Genomic DNA, 12183 nt, shown 5'->3' on the forward strand with positions numbered 1-12183 from the left:
TTTTACAAATCCCGTCTGATCTTCCCCTATCACCCCAGCACACACAGTCCTCAATCTGTGAGGCCAAGATCTTAGCCAGCAACTTGGCATCTGCATTCAGCAATGAAATTGGATGGTAGGACTCACGCTGCTCCGGGTCCTTATCCTTCTAAGGAAATCGAGGCCTCCGACAATGTTGGAGGGAGATCCCCCTTCTCCTTTACCACATTTAATGCCCCGACCAGCAGGGGTCCCAGGTCCCCCAAACACCTTTTATAAAATTCTACTGGGAAGTCATTAAGGCCCAGAGCCTTCTTCGCCTGCATCGCCCCCATACCCTCAATCACCGCTACCAATCCAATGGGTGCTCTCAGCCCCTCCATCAGGTCCTCCTCCACCTTGGGGAACTCCAACCCATCGAAAGAACGTCTCATTCCCTCCACCCTGGCTGGGGGGTCCGAATAATATAGCCTCTTGTAAAAGTCCTCAAATATCCCATTCACCCCCACCCCATTCTAAGTCCATAGTACCCCTCCTATCCTTCACCTTTCCGATCTCCCTTGCCGCCTACTGCTTCCTCAATTGGTGTGCCAACATCCTACTCGCCTTTTCCCCATATTCATATACTGCCTTACCCATAGACACCAGTCCAAACTCCATCTGGAGTTTCTGCTGCACTTTCAGCAGCCCAACCTAGGACTACGTCCTATCCACCTGCAGGATCTCATCCACCAGCCTCGCCATCTCAGCCTACTCCTTCTTGTCCCTATGTGCCCGTATTGATATTAACCCCCCCCTTCCCTCCCCCCCCCCCCCCCCTGGCCACTGCCTTCAGCGCCTCCCATAACGTGGCGGCCGAGACCTCACCCGTATTATTCAGTTCCACATAACCCGAATAGTAGCTCTCACCCACTCACAAACCTCTGCAACTGCTAATAATCCCTCTGCGGGCACTGGGGCCCCCCTTCCCAGATCCACTTGCAAGTCCATCCAATGTGGCGCATGGTCCGAGACCACAATAGGCGGTGGCGATCCGACGGTGGGCCCGGAGGGTTGCTTAATGCGGGCCTGGGACTGGCCCAAGAGGGGCTATGGTTGATCAGTTTTGGGTGGGGTGGGGGGGCATGTCCCCCAACCAGGCTGATCACATGGAATGTGAGAGGACTGATTGGGACTGATTGGGCCGCCCGCTGTTCAAGGAGGAAGTTGAGAGCCACAGACAACCCCGTTCGGGATGAAACTGCAGAGAGATTGGGCGCCCATGGTGAAGAGGAAACTGCTGGGGCCAGGAAAATGGAAACAAGGGGGCATTTTAAGAGTCACGGTGCAAGTGGAAAGAAACTGGACAAGGGAGGAAAGAAAAGATTTGAGATAGGAAGTAATCAGTTCAGTGGGCCAGTCTTGTTTATGGACTTTTGGAAGAAGGGGACATTTCAGGGTTGGAAGACCATTAGGTTGGATTCCTGGAAGGAATTCTCCAGAGGAAATAATGGCTTGATTTTGGTGGTATGGTCATGATCCGGGGGAAGATGAAGGAATTCTGAATTCTCCCTGTGTACCCGACCAGGCGCGGAACGTGGCGATGAGGAGATTTTCACAGTAACTTCGTTGCAGTGTTCATGTAAGCCTACTTGTGACAATAAGGATCATTGTTAGTTAAGAGAATTGATGTTTGCCCTCTTATGTAGAAGTTGGCTCATCAGACAACAACATCACGCTTATCAGTAACTTTTTTTTTCTTTTTAAATTTTAGAGCAGCCAATTATTTTCTTTTTCAATTAAGGGGCAGTTTAGTGTGGCCAATCCACCTAATCAGCACTTCTTTGGTTTGTGGGGGTGAAGCCCACGCAGACATGGGGAGAATGTGTAAACTTCACACAGACAGTGACCCAGGGCCGAGATTCGAACCCGGGTCCTCGGCGCCACAGTCCCAGTGCTAACCACTGCGCCACATACCGCCCGTTTATCAGTAATTTTGATGACAATGTGAGGTTCCAATAAAGGAGCAGCACCTCATCTTTCAACTGAGTATTTACAGCCTTCTAATAATAATAATAATCTTTTATTGTCGCAAGTATGAAGTTACTGTGAAAAGCCCTGAGTCGCCACATTCCAGCCCTGGACTCAACAGTGAGTTCAACACTTTTAGATCATATCCTCTGCCCACATTTGGTTTCCTTTTTCTTTGTTGTTTTGTTTTTGTTCTCAGAATGTAGAACATACAGTGCAGAAGGAGGCCATTTGGCCCAACGGATCTGCACCGATCCACTTAAACCTTCACTTCCACCCTATCCCCGTAACCCAATAACCCCTCTTAACCTTTTTGGTCACTAAGGGCAATTTATCATGGCCAATCCACCTAACCTGCACGTCTTTGGACTGTGAAAGGAAACCGGAGCACTCGGAGGAAACCCACGCAGACACGGGGAGAACGTGCAGACTCCGCACAGACAGTGATCCAGCGGGGATTCGAACCTAGGACCCTGGTGCTGTGAAGCCACAGTACTATCCACTTGTGCTGCCGTGCTGTCTCTTGTTTCTCCTTATTTCCTTTACTTTGTATTTGAATGGCAGATACTAAGGATTCTGCCATTCACACCTCCAGAGGCACATCTTCTGTTTCTTTGCTTGTCCCATTATCACTAATTTTGGCCTGGCCATTTGACCTCTCCTGTCCTCCGGCCTATCACAGACCTTCCCTCTTAGTGTTTTTCCATTCTCCCTCTTTCACTTCCTCAAGACCTGGTGCCTCAAGAGCTGGTTTAGCTCACTGGGCTAAATCTCTGGCTTTTAAAGCAGGCCAGCAGCACGGTTCGATTCCCGTACCAGCCTTCCCGGACAGGCGGCGGAATGTGGCGACTAGGGGCTTTTCACAGTAACTTCATTGATGCCTACTCGTGACAATAAGCGATTTTCATTTCATTTTTCATTTCCGACTCTTACAGGTTCTAATGAAAATTGGGCGGAAATTAACGGAAATATTTCTATTTCATTTCTGGCAAATTTTACAAAGAACAGTACTGCAGAGGTAGAAGCCCTCTGGCTCTCCAAGCCAACGCCGACCATGCTGCCTGTCTAACCTAAAACCTTCTACATTTCCAGGGTCCGTATCCCTCTATTCTCATCCGATTCATGTATTTTTCAAGACGCTCCTTAAACGTCACCATCATATCTGCTTCCGCCACCTCCTCCGGCAACGAATTCCAGGCACACACTGCCCTCTGTTTAAAAAAACTTCTCTCGCACATCTCCTCGAAACTTTGCCCCTCGCATCTTAAACCTATGTCCCCATGTAATTGGCTCTTCCAACCTCGGAAAAAATTTCCGATTTTCCACTCTGTCCATGCAGGGAGCTTCCCGTTGGCTTTGCCGGCGAGTTCCACACCACTATCAAACTACACTTAGGGTGCGATTTAACCAAATATTCTCCAAGTGTAGTAGCGAGCGGGAAATGACGCAAGCTCCCCGATGCTCAGCCTGGCGAGGCCATCACCGCGATAAAAAATTTTTTTTAAAATATAAATGTTTTTTATTGAGTTTTTGAACAAAGTATATTTGCCATTATGCACACAGGATATGATATACTGCGATAGCATGTCAATCGGTCCACTTAACGAGTCTCCACAGGATTCACGCCACAAAACATGGTTCGCCAGCTGATTCGCCGAGGCCGGGCTCGCCAGGCCCCCACTAACAAGGAACAGCAGCACTTAAACCGTTCCTGCACAGCCAAACCCACTCCACTCACAGCCATGCCGCCGCAGAGACCAGCTCCATGTTTCGGCGACGCCAACCTGGGACAATGTTAGATGCGTTCCAGATGGTGGAGGCCAGACGGGAAACCTGTTCCCTCGGGGGTCCAGGAGGATCGGCTACAGGACAGCCACTGCTGGCTGGGAGGAAGTGGCAGTGGCCGTCAGCTTGGGGAGCATGACCAAAAGGTCCGGCACCCAGTGCCACAAGAAGGTCAACAACCTCCACCTGGCTGTTCAGGTAAGTTTGCATCTGACATCTGACCCCCACCACCCATACGCCCCATCCGCCAAACTCCCCATCCCACTAAGCCCCCTCCCACAACCCCCAAGCCACACCTTCTCAACATGTGCAGCTAACAATGCCCCCTCTGTGTCCCTGCAGGAGAGGTCGGTCCACAATCAACAGGAGAGTGCCCAGACGGGTGGCGGGGTACCGGACATCAGTGTTCTCACCCCCTATGAGGAATGGGCCCTGGAGGTCACTGGCATGGCCAAGGACTGAGTGATGACCATCATGGAGGTCTGCGCACGGCCCAGAGGTGAGGATCCCTGGCCCCCATCCAGATGACCTGTCAAACATGAGTTGTCAATGCCATGGAAACTGACCCATCCCTCCCACTGACTACATGTCCATACTCCTGCATGACCTGCAGCCAACGGTGCCGGCCCATCCGAGTAGTCCCCCCTCCCCCGCCTTCCAACAGAACACCTCAGAGGAGAGCTTTGAGAATGCAACCATAATTGTCAAGGCACAGCTGTCATCCCCACCCTCCACCCGTGCAGAGACGCACACCTTAGCGGGCAAAAGTAGTGGACAGGCTTCCAGGGCACATTCTGTGAGCACCTCATACCTATTGATGCAATCAGGTGGAGGCAGAAAAACCCAGGCGAGACAGTAGTCGGTGGTCTGCTGGATCCCAGGACCGAGCTGGGGCCCAGCCAGATGCTAAGCCTCTGGAACAGGTTTACCTGGAGCTGATACAGAAACTAGGGTGTGGCCATTAGTTTCAGAGGAGGATGTCAGCGACCCTCCAGCATGTCCATAGCCGATGGAGGAGTCCCAGAGGCTACAGGCACAGGAGCTGGGCTGGCAATGCATGACACCGTGGCCATCTAGGTTGGCGACTGCAGTGGAGAGTCAGTTGCACGATGTCAGCAGCATGAGTGGAGATGTCTAAGGCGTGGCTCTGTCAGTGACAGCTATGGTAGAGGCCCTCAACAGCATGTCCCGGTTGCTGGGGAACGTGTCCCAGCCCGAGGTGGACCTTGATGAGGCATTAGGGAGCATGTATCAGTCCCAGGTGGGCATAGCCGAGCGCTAGCAGAGACAGATGATACAAGGGTAGCCGCTAGCTCAATCCAGCTGCCCCTCCACCCCGAAGTGCACCCCAGGGCCCCATAGGTACCTACTGGGAGGAGGGACACTGTGTGTCAACCCGAAGCCATCCGACGGGATGGCGACGGTGGCCTCCAGCTCCCTCAATTACTACACCTGGCAATAGCGCGTCTCACAGTCTACACCAGGTACATTGTAGCATGGTAATGTGTCACCGGCAAGTGCAGAACCCCCAGAGTATGCCCCAAGGCCTGGGGCATCGAAGGCCATGGGACAGGATAGGCAGCAAGCTGCCTCCACCTCTGATGTGCATTCTGGGAGCAGCGGTTGAGCACGCCGAGTATCCCTGAGAGGATACTGGGGCTGGGGTAGGGAGTAAGGGTGGTGTGGGGGGAAAGATGGGGGGCTCAGGGAGGGGTGGGATGAGTGGGGCATCACCATCGGGGCAGCTGGAGACACTTTTGTTCACCATTAAAGTCTGTTGGCCTCGATCAGTACACTGACTCTGGCACTTTGTCACCAATCCCATGTCCATCTCCCCAGCACACACTGTTTGTCATCTGTTTCAAAGACCAATGACGCCTGTGAACCTTGGACCGTCGTGGGTCTCCCACTCTGGGCCTCTCCCTGGCCTGATGGGCAGCTGGGTCCTCAGGGCTGCACATGGGCCAGCGCCTCTGTACACTGCTGCCACTGCCTTCTCCAGTGCCTGGCCAGCCAGCAACACCACCAGGGCAGCTTCCGCAGGGTCCAAGATACCATCCCACCCCTCAGTACTGCTGCCACACGCTGAGGACCTGGGTTCAATTTCGGCCCCGGGTCACTGATCATGTGGAGTTTGCACATTCTCCCCTTGTCTGTGTAGGTCTCACCCCTACAACCCAAAGATGTGCAGGGTAGGTGGACTGGACACACTAAATTGCCCCTTAATTGGTACAAAACAATTGGGTACTTTTAGAAAACAAAAAAAAATACATCGTCCACCCCTGTAATATTTGTAAGGAATTGGGAGAGAGTGGAAGACTGACAGTCAGCGGTGTCGTCCAGCCAAGGACCCTCCATTCCTCCATTCTTTCCCCTCTCACCCACCGGACCCCAGACACCTTTACCTGGACCGGGCGCTGGTCCCCTCCCCGGTGCACTCACCCACACTCAGGCAGCGGTACTGTCCCTCGTGCTGAGGCCCAGCCCCTGGGTGTTTGGATGTTGGCTGCTGGGTCCTAGGTATTGCCTACCACAGTGTTTGGGCACAGTGTCCAGGTATCACAGTCTGAATGGGATGCAAGGCAATAACTCCCACATACTACATTGTGTGCTTACCCACGGGGCTCCATTCGGGATGTGTGATTGCCAATTCCCTATTCACAATAGCATTCAGCCATGCGACCAGACGCCTCCACGGTCAGTGGGAGTTATGGGTGGTCAGTGGGACAGACAGGCAGGAGCTGGGGTTGGCCCCGTTATGGATACACACAATCCAGGACGTGGCATGGCAGACCCGCAGGGTGCAGAGACTTCCAAGGCTCCAAGCTCAGACTGCGAACTCATATTGTAACCTTGTAACAGATTACTAAATATACACATTTTCACAGTGAACACTGGTAATTTCTGAAAACACGACACTTGGGCTGCAAATGCTCAATCAGGGAGTCAGCCTAACATTTCTAAAAGATTTTTTCATTTAATATGTAACTCAGCCTTGCCTAAGAGGGCTGACCAAAAGATAAATCCAAATGTGTTTATTTACAATATTCATTGACAAGGCATGTTAATATTATGTCGATTGTATACCTTTTTGAAATAGGATTTCTGCTTCTACATCGTATTCCTTAGATGCTGCATTTTTGCAAAGGTTAAGGCCTGTACTGAAACAGGAATGTGGTTCTTGCCATGATGCTGAGTTCCACCTTTCAGCTGAGCATACTGTCAGCTGTGCTGAAGCGCTACCTTGTGTGGGAAGAGAAGAGGAAATCTGTTTAATTCACTGTACATAGAAAATATACTTTGGGAGCTGAGTAAGTTGTACTGAAAGCCAAAATGTTGAAATAGCAGTGATAGTATTTCAATTATTTTAAGGATACAGCTAAGAAAAATTTCAGTTGTAACTAGTGGATTCCCATAGGGATCAGTGCTGAGGCCTCAACTATACAATTTATATCAATGACTTGGATGCAGGGGCAGAATGTATGGCAGCTAAATTTGCCAAAGACACCAAGAAAGTGGAAGTTGTCAAAAGGAGGTAACAAGTCCAAGAGGTATGTGTCGGTTAAATAAGAACATAAGAACATAAGAACTAGGAGCAGGAGTAGGCCATCTGGCCCCTCGAGCCTGCTCCGCCATACAATGAGATCATGGCTGATCTTTTGTGGACTCAGCTCCACTTTCCGGCCCAAACACCATAACCCTTAATCCCTTTATTCTTCAAAAAACTATCTATCTTTACCTTAAAAACATGTAATGAAGGAGCCTCAACTGCTTCACTGGGCAAGGAATTCCATAGATTCACAACCCTTTGGGTGAAGAAGTTCCTCCTAAACTCAGTTCTAAATCTACTTCCCCTTATTTTGAGGCTATGCCCCCTAGTTCTGCTGTCACCCGCCAGTGGAAACAACCTGCCCGCATCTATCCTATCTATTCCCTTCATAATTTTAAATGTTTCTATAAGATCCCCCCTCATCCTTCTAAATTCCAACGAGTACAGTCCCAGTCTACTCAACCTCTCCTCATAATCCAACCCCTTCAGCTCTGGGATTAACCTAGTGAATCTCCTCTGCACACCCTCCAGCGCCAGTACGTCCTTTCTCAAGTAAGGAGACCAAAACTGAACACAATACTCCAGGTGTGGCCGCACTAACACCTTATACAATTGCAACATAGGTGCCACACAAGGTCTTAAACTCCATCCCTCTAGCAATGAAGGACAAAATTCCATTTGCCTTCTTAATCACCTGTTGCACTTGTAAACCAACCTTCTGTGACTCATGCACTAGCACACCCAAGTCTCTCTGAACAGCGGCATGCTTTAATATTTTATCGTTTAAATAATAATCCCGTTTGCTGTTATTCCTACCAAAATGGATAACCTCACATTTGTCAACATTGTATTCCATCTGCCAGACCCGAGCCCATTCACTTAACCTATCCAAATCCCTCTGCAGACTTCCAGTATCCTCTGCACTTTTCGCTTTACCACTCATCTTAGTGTCATCTGCAAACTTGGACACATTGCCCTTGGTCCCCAACTCCAAATCATCAATGTAAATTGTGAACAATTGTGGGCCCAACACGGATCCCTGAGGGACACCACTAGCTACTGATTGCCAACCAGAGAAACACCCATTTATCCCAACTCTTTGCTTTCTATTAATTAACCAATCCTCTATCCATGCTACTACTTTACCCTTAATGCCATGCATCTTTATCTTATGCAGCAACCTTTTGTGTGGCACCTTGTCAAAGGCTTTCTGGAAATCCAGATATACCACATCCATCGGCTCCCCGTTATCTACTGCACTGGTAATGTCCTCAAAAAATTCCACTAAATTAGTTAGGCACGACCTGCCTTTTACGAACCCATGCTGCGTCTGCCCAATGGGACAATTTCTATCCAGATGCCTCGCAATTTCTTCCTTGATGATAGATTCCAGCATCTTCCCTATTACCGAAGTTAAACTCACTGGCCTATAATTTCCTGCTTTCTGCCTACCTCCTTTTTTAAACAGTGGCGTCACGTTTGCTAATTTCCAATCCACCGGGACCACCCCAGAGTCTAGTGAATTTCGGTAAATTATCACCAGTGCATCTGCAATTTCCCTAGCCATCTCTTTTAGCACTCTGGGATGCATTCCATCAGGGCCAGGAGACTTGTCTACCTTTAGCCCCATTAGCTTGCCCATCACTCCCTCCTTAGTGATAACAATCGTCTCAAGGTCCTCACCTGTCATAGCCTCATTTCTATCAGTCACTGGCATGTTATTTGTGTCTTCCACTGTGAAGACCGACCCAAAAAACCTGTTCAGTTCCTCAGCCATTTCCTCATTTCCCATTATTAAAACTCCCTTCTCATCCTCTAAAGGACCAATATTTACCTTAGCCACTCTTTTTTGTCTTATATATTTGTAAAAACTTTTACTGTCTGTTTTTATATTCTGAGCAAGTTTACTCTCATACTCTATTTTACTCTTCTTTATAGCTTTTTTAGTAGCTTTCTGTTGCCCCCTAAAGATTTCCCAGTCCTCTAATCTTCCAGCAATCTTTGCCACTTTATATGCTTTTTCCTTCAATTTGATACTCTCCCTTATTTCCTTAGATATCCACGGTCGATGGGCAAATGAGTGGGCAATGATTTGGCAGATGGAGCAATGTGGGAAAATGTGAACTTGTCCACTTTGGCAGAAAGAATAGAAAAACAGCAGATTATTTAAATGGAGAGAAGTTACAGAACCCTGTGTTACAGATGGATCTGGGTATCCTGGTACATAAATCACAAGAAGAATATGCTGGTACAGCAAGTGATTCGGAAGGCAAATGGAATGTTGGCATCTATTGCGAGGGGAATGGAATATAAAAGTGGGGAAAATTTCCTACAGAAGTACAGGAGCTTTCTGAGACCACATTTGGAGTACAGTGTATAGTTTTAATCTCCTTATTTGAAAAGGATAACATTACATTAGAAGAAGTGCAGAAAAGGTTCATTCGATTCATGCCTGGGATGAAGGGTATATGTTATAGATAGAGATAGAGAAATACAGCACAGAACAGGCCCTTCGGCCCACGATGTTGCGCCGAACTTTTGTCCTAGGTTAATCATAGAATTTTGGACAATTTGTCATGGCCAATCCACCCAACCTGCACATCTTTGGACTGTGGGAGGAAACCGGAGTACCCGGAGGAAACCCACGCAGTCACGGGGAGGATGTGCAGACTCCACACAGACAGTGACCCAAGTCGAAATCGAACTTGGGACCCTGGAGCTGTGAAGCAATTGTGCTATCCACAATGCTACCGTGCTGCCCTTAAGAAGTTAACCTACACTCCCTTATTCTACCCTAATCCAAGTACCTATCCAATAGCCGTTTGAAGGTCCATAAATTTTCCGACTCAACTACTACCACAGGCAGTGCATTCCATGCCCCCACTACTCTCTGGGTAAAGAACCTACCTCTGACATCCCCTCTATATCTTCCACCATTTATCTTAAATTTATGTCCCCTTGTAATGGTGTGTTCCACCCGGGGAAAAAGTCTCTGACTATCTACTCTATCTATTCCCCTGATCATCTTATAAACCTCTATCAAGTCGCCCCTCATCCTTCTCCGTTCTAATGAGAAAAGGCCTAGCACCCTCAACCTTTCCTCATAAGACCTACTCTCCATTCCAGGCAACATCCTGGTAAATCTCCTTTGCACCTTTTCCAAAGCTTCCACATCCTTCCTAAAATGAGGTGACCAGAACTGCACACAGTACTCCAAATGTGGCCTGACCAAGGTTTTGTACAGCTGCATCATCACCTCACGGCTCTTAAATTCAATCCCTCTGCTAATGAACGCTAGCACACCATAGGCCTTCTTCACAGCTCTATCCACTTGAGTGGCAACTTTCAAAGAACAATGAACATAGACCCCAAGATCTCTCTGCTCCTCCACATTGCCAAGAACCCTACCATTAACCCTGTATTCCGCATTCAGATTTGTCCTTCCAAAATGGACAACCTCACACTTGTCAGGGTTAAACTCCATCTGCCACTTCTCAGCCCAGCTCTGCATTCTATCTATGTCTCTTTGAAGCCGACAACAGCCCTCCTCACTATCCACAACTCCACCAATCTTCGTATCATCTGCAAATTTACTGACCCACCCTTCAACTCCCTCATCCAAGTCGTTAATGAAAATCACAAACAGCAGAGGACCCAGAACTGATCCCTGCGGTACGCCACTGATAACTGGGCTCCAGGCTGAATATTTGCCATCCACCACAACTCTCTGTCTTCTATCGGTTAGCCAGTTTGTTATCCAACTGGCCAAATTTCCCACTATCCCATGCCTCCTTACTTTCTGCATAAGCCTACCATGGGGAACCTTATCAAATGCCTTACTAAAATCCATGTACACTACATCCACTGCTTTACCTTCATCCACATGCTTGGTCACCTCCTCAAAGAATTCAATAAGACTTGTAAGGCAAGACCTACCCCTCACAAATCCGTGCTGACTATCCCTAATCAAGCAATGCCTTTCCAGATGCTCAGAAATCCTATCCCTCAGTACCCTTTCCATTACTTTGCCTACCACCGAAGTAAGACTAACTGGCCTGTAATTCCCAGGGTTATCCCTATTCCCTTTTTTGAACAGGGGCACGACATTCGCCACTCTCCAATCCTCTGGTACCACCCCTGTTGACAGCGAGGATGAAAAGATCATTGCCAACGGCTCTGCAATTTCATTTCTTGCTTCCCATAGAATCCTTGGATATATCCCGTCAGGCCCGGGGGACTTGTCTATCCTCAAGTTTTTCAAAACGCGCAACACATCTTCCTTCCTGACAAGTATCTCCTCAAGCTTATCAGTCTGCTTCACGCTGTCCTCTCCATGTTATAAAGAAACGTTGAATAGGTTGAGCCTATCTATACCCATTGGAGTTTAGAAGAATGAGAGTTGATCTTATTGAAACAAACAAGATCTTACGGGGACTTGACAGGTCGACACTGGAAGGATGTTTCCTCTTGTGGGGGAGACAGTTTACAAATAAGAGGTCTCCTTTTAAGACAGAGGTGAGGAATTATTTTCCTCAGGGAGCAGTGGAGGCTGGGTCATTGGATTTACTTAAGGCTGGAGAGATGTTTGATCGACAAGCAACACAAGGGTCATGGGGAACAGACAGGAAAGTGGAGCTAAGGCCACAACCAGATCAGCCATGATGTTATCAAATGGTGGACTAAACACCTAGTCCTAAGTTCCGAGCACAAATATCAGTCAGAGAAAAATACAATATTTTTTGAAACTGTTTAACGATTTCTCTTTCGGTAAAAATAACCTTGTTCTTGTCAAGGTAAAGTATGAGGAATACATTTATAACTTTTGTTATGGTGTGTCAGTGACAGAACAAAAGACATTG

General features: G+C 48.3%; 1 protein-coding gene across 2 annotated transcripts in view; it reads right to left on the reverse strand.

Annotated features, from left to right (window-relative positions):
* Positions 1-12183, reverse strand: part of cfap54 (cilia and flagella associated protein 54) — a 763542-nt gene that overhangs the window by 131435 nt on the left and 619924 nt on the right. For both annotated transcript variants that reach the window (XM_038810895.1, XM_038810894.1), the window contains one exon: positions 6862-7017. In XM_038810895.1, coding sequence (XP_038666823.1) covers positions 6862-7017 — 156 coding nt within the window. The remainder of the gene's footprint in view (positions 1-6861; positions 7018-12183) is intronic.

Source organism: Scyliorhinus canicula, chromosome 11, assembly GCF_902713615.1.
Source record: "Scyliorhinus canicula chromosome 11, sScyCan1.1, whole genome shotgun sequence".
Classification (NCBI taxonomy): domain Eukaryota; kingdom Metazoa; phylum Chordata; class Chondrichthyes; order Carcharhiniformes; family Scyliorhinidae; genus Scyliorhinus; species Scyliorhinus canicula.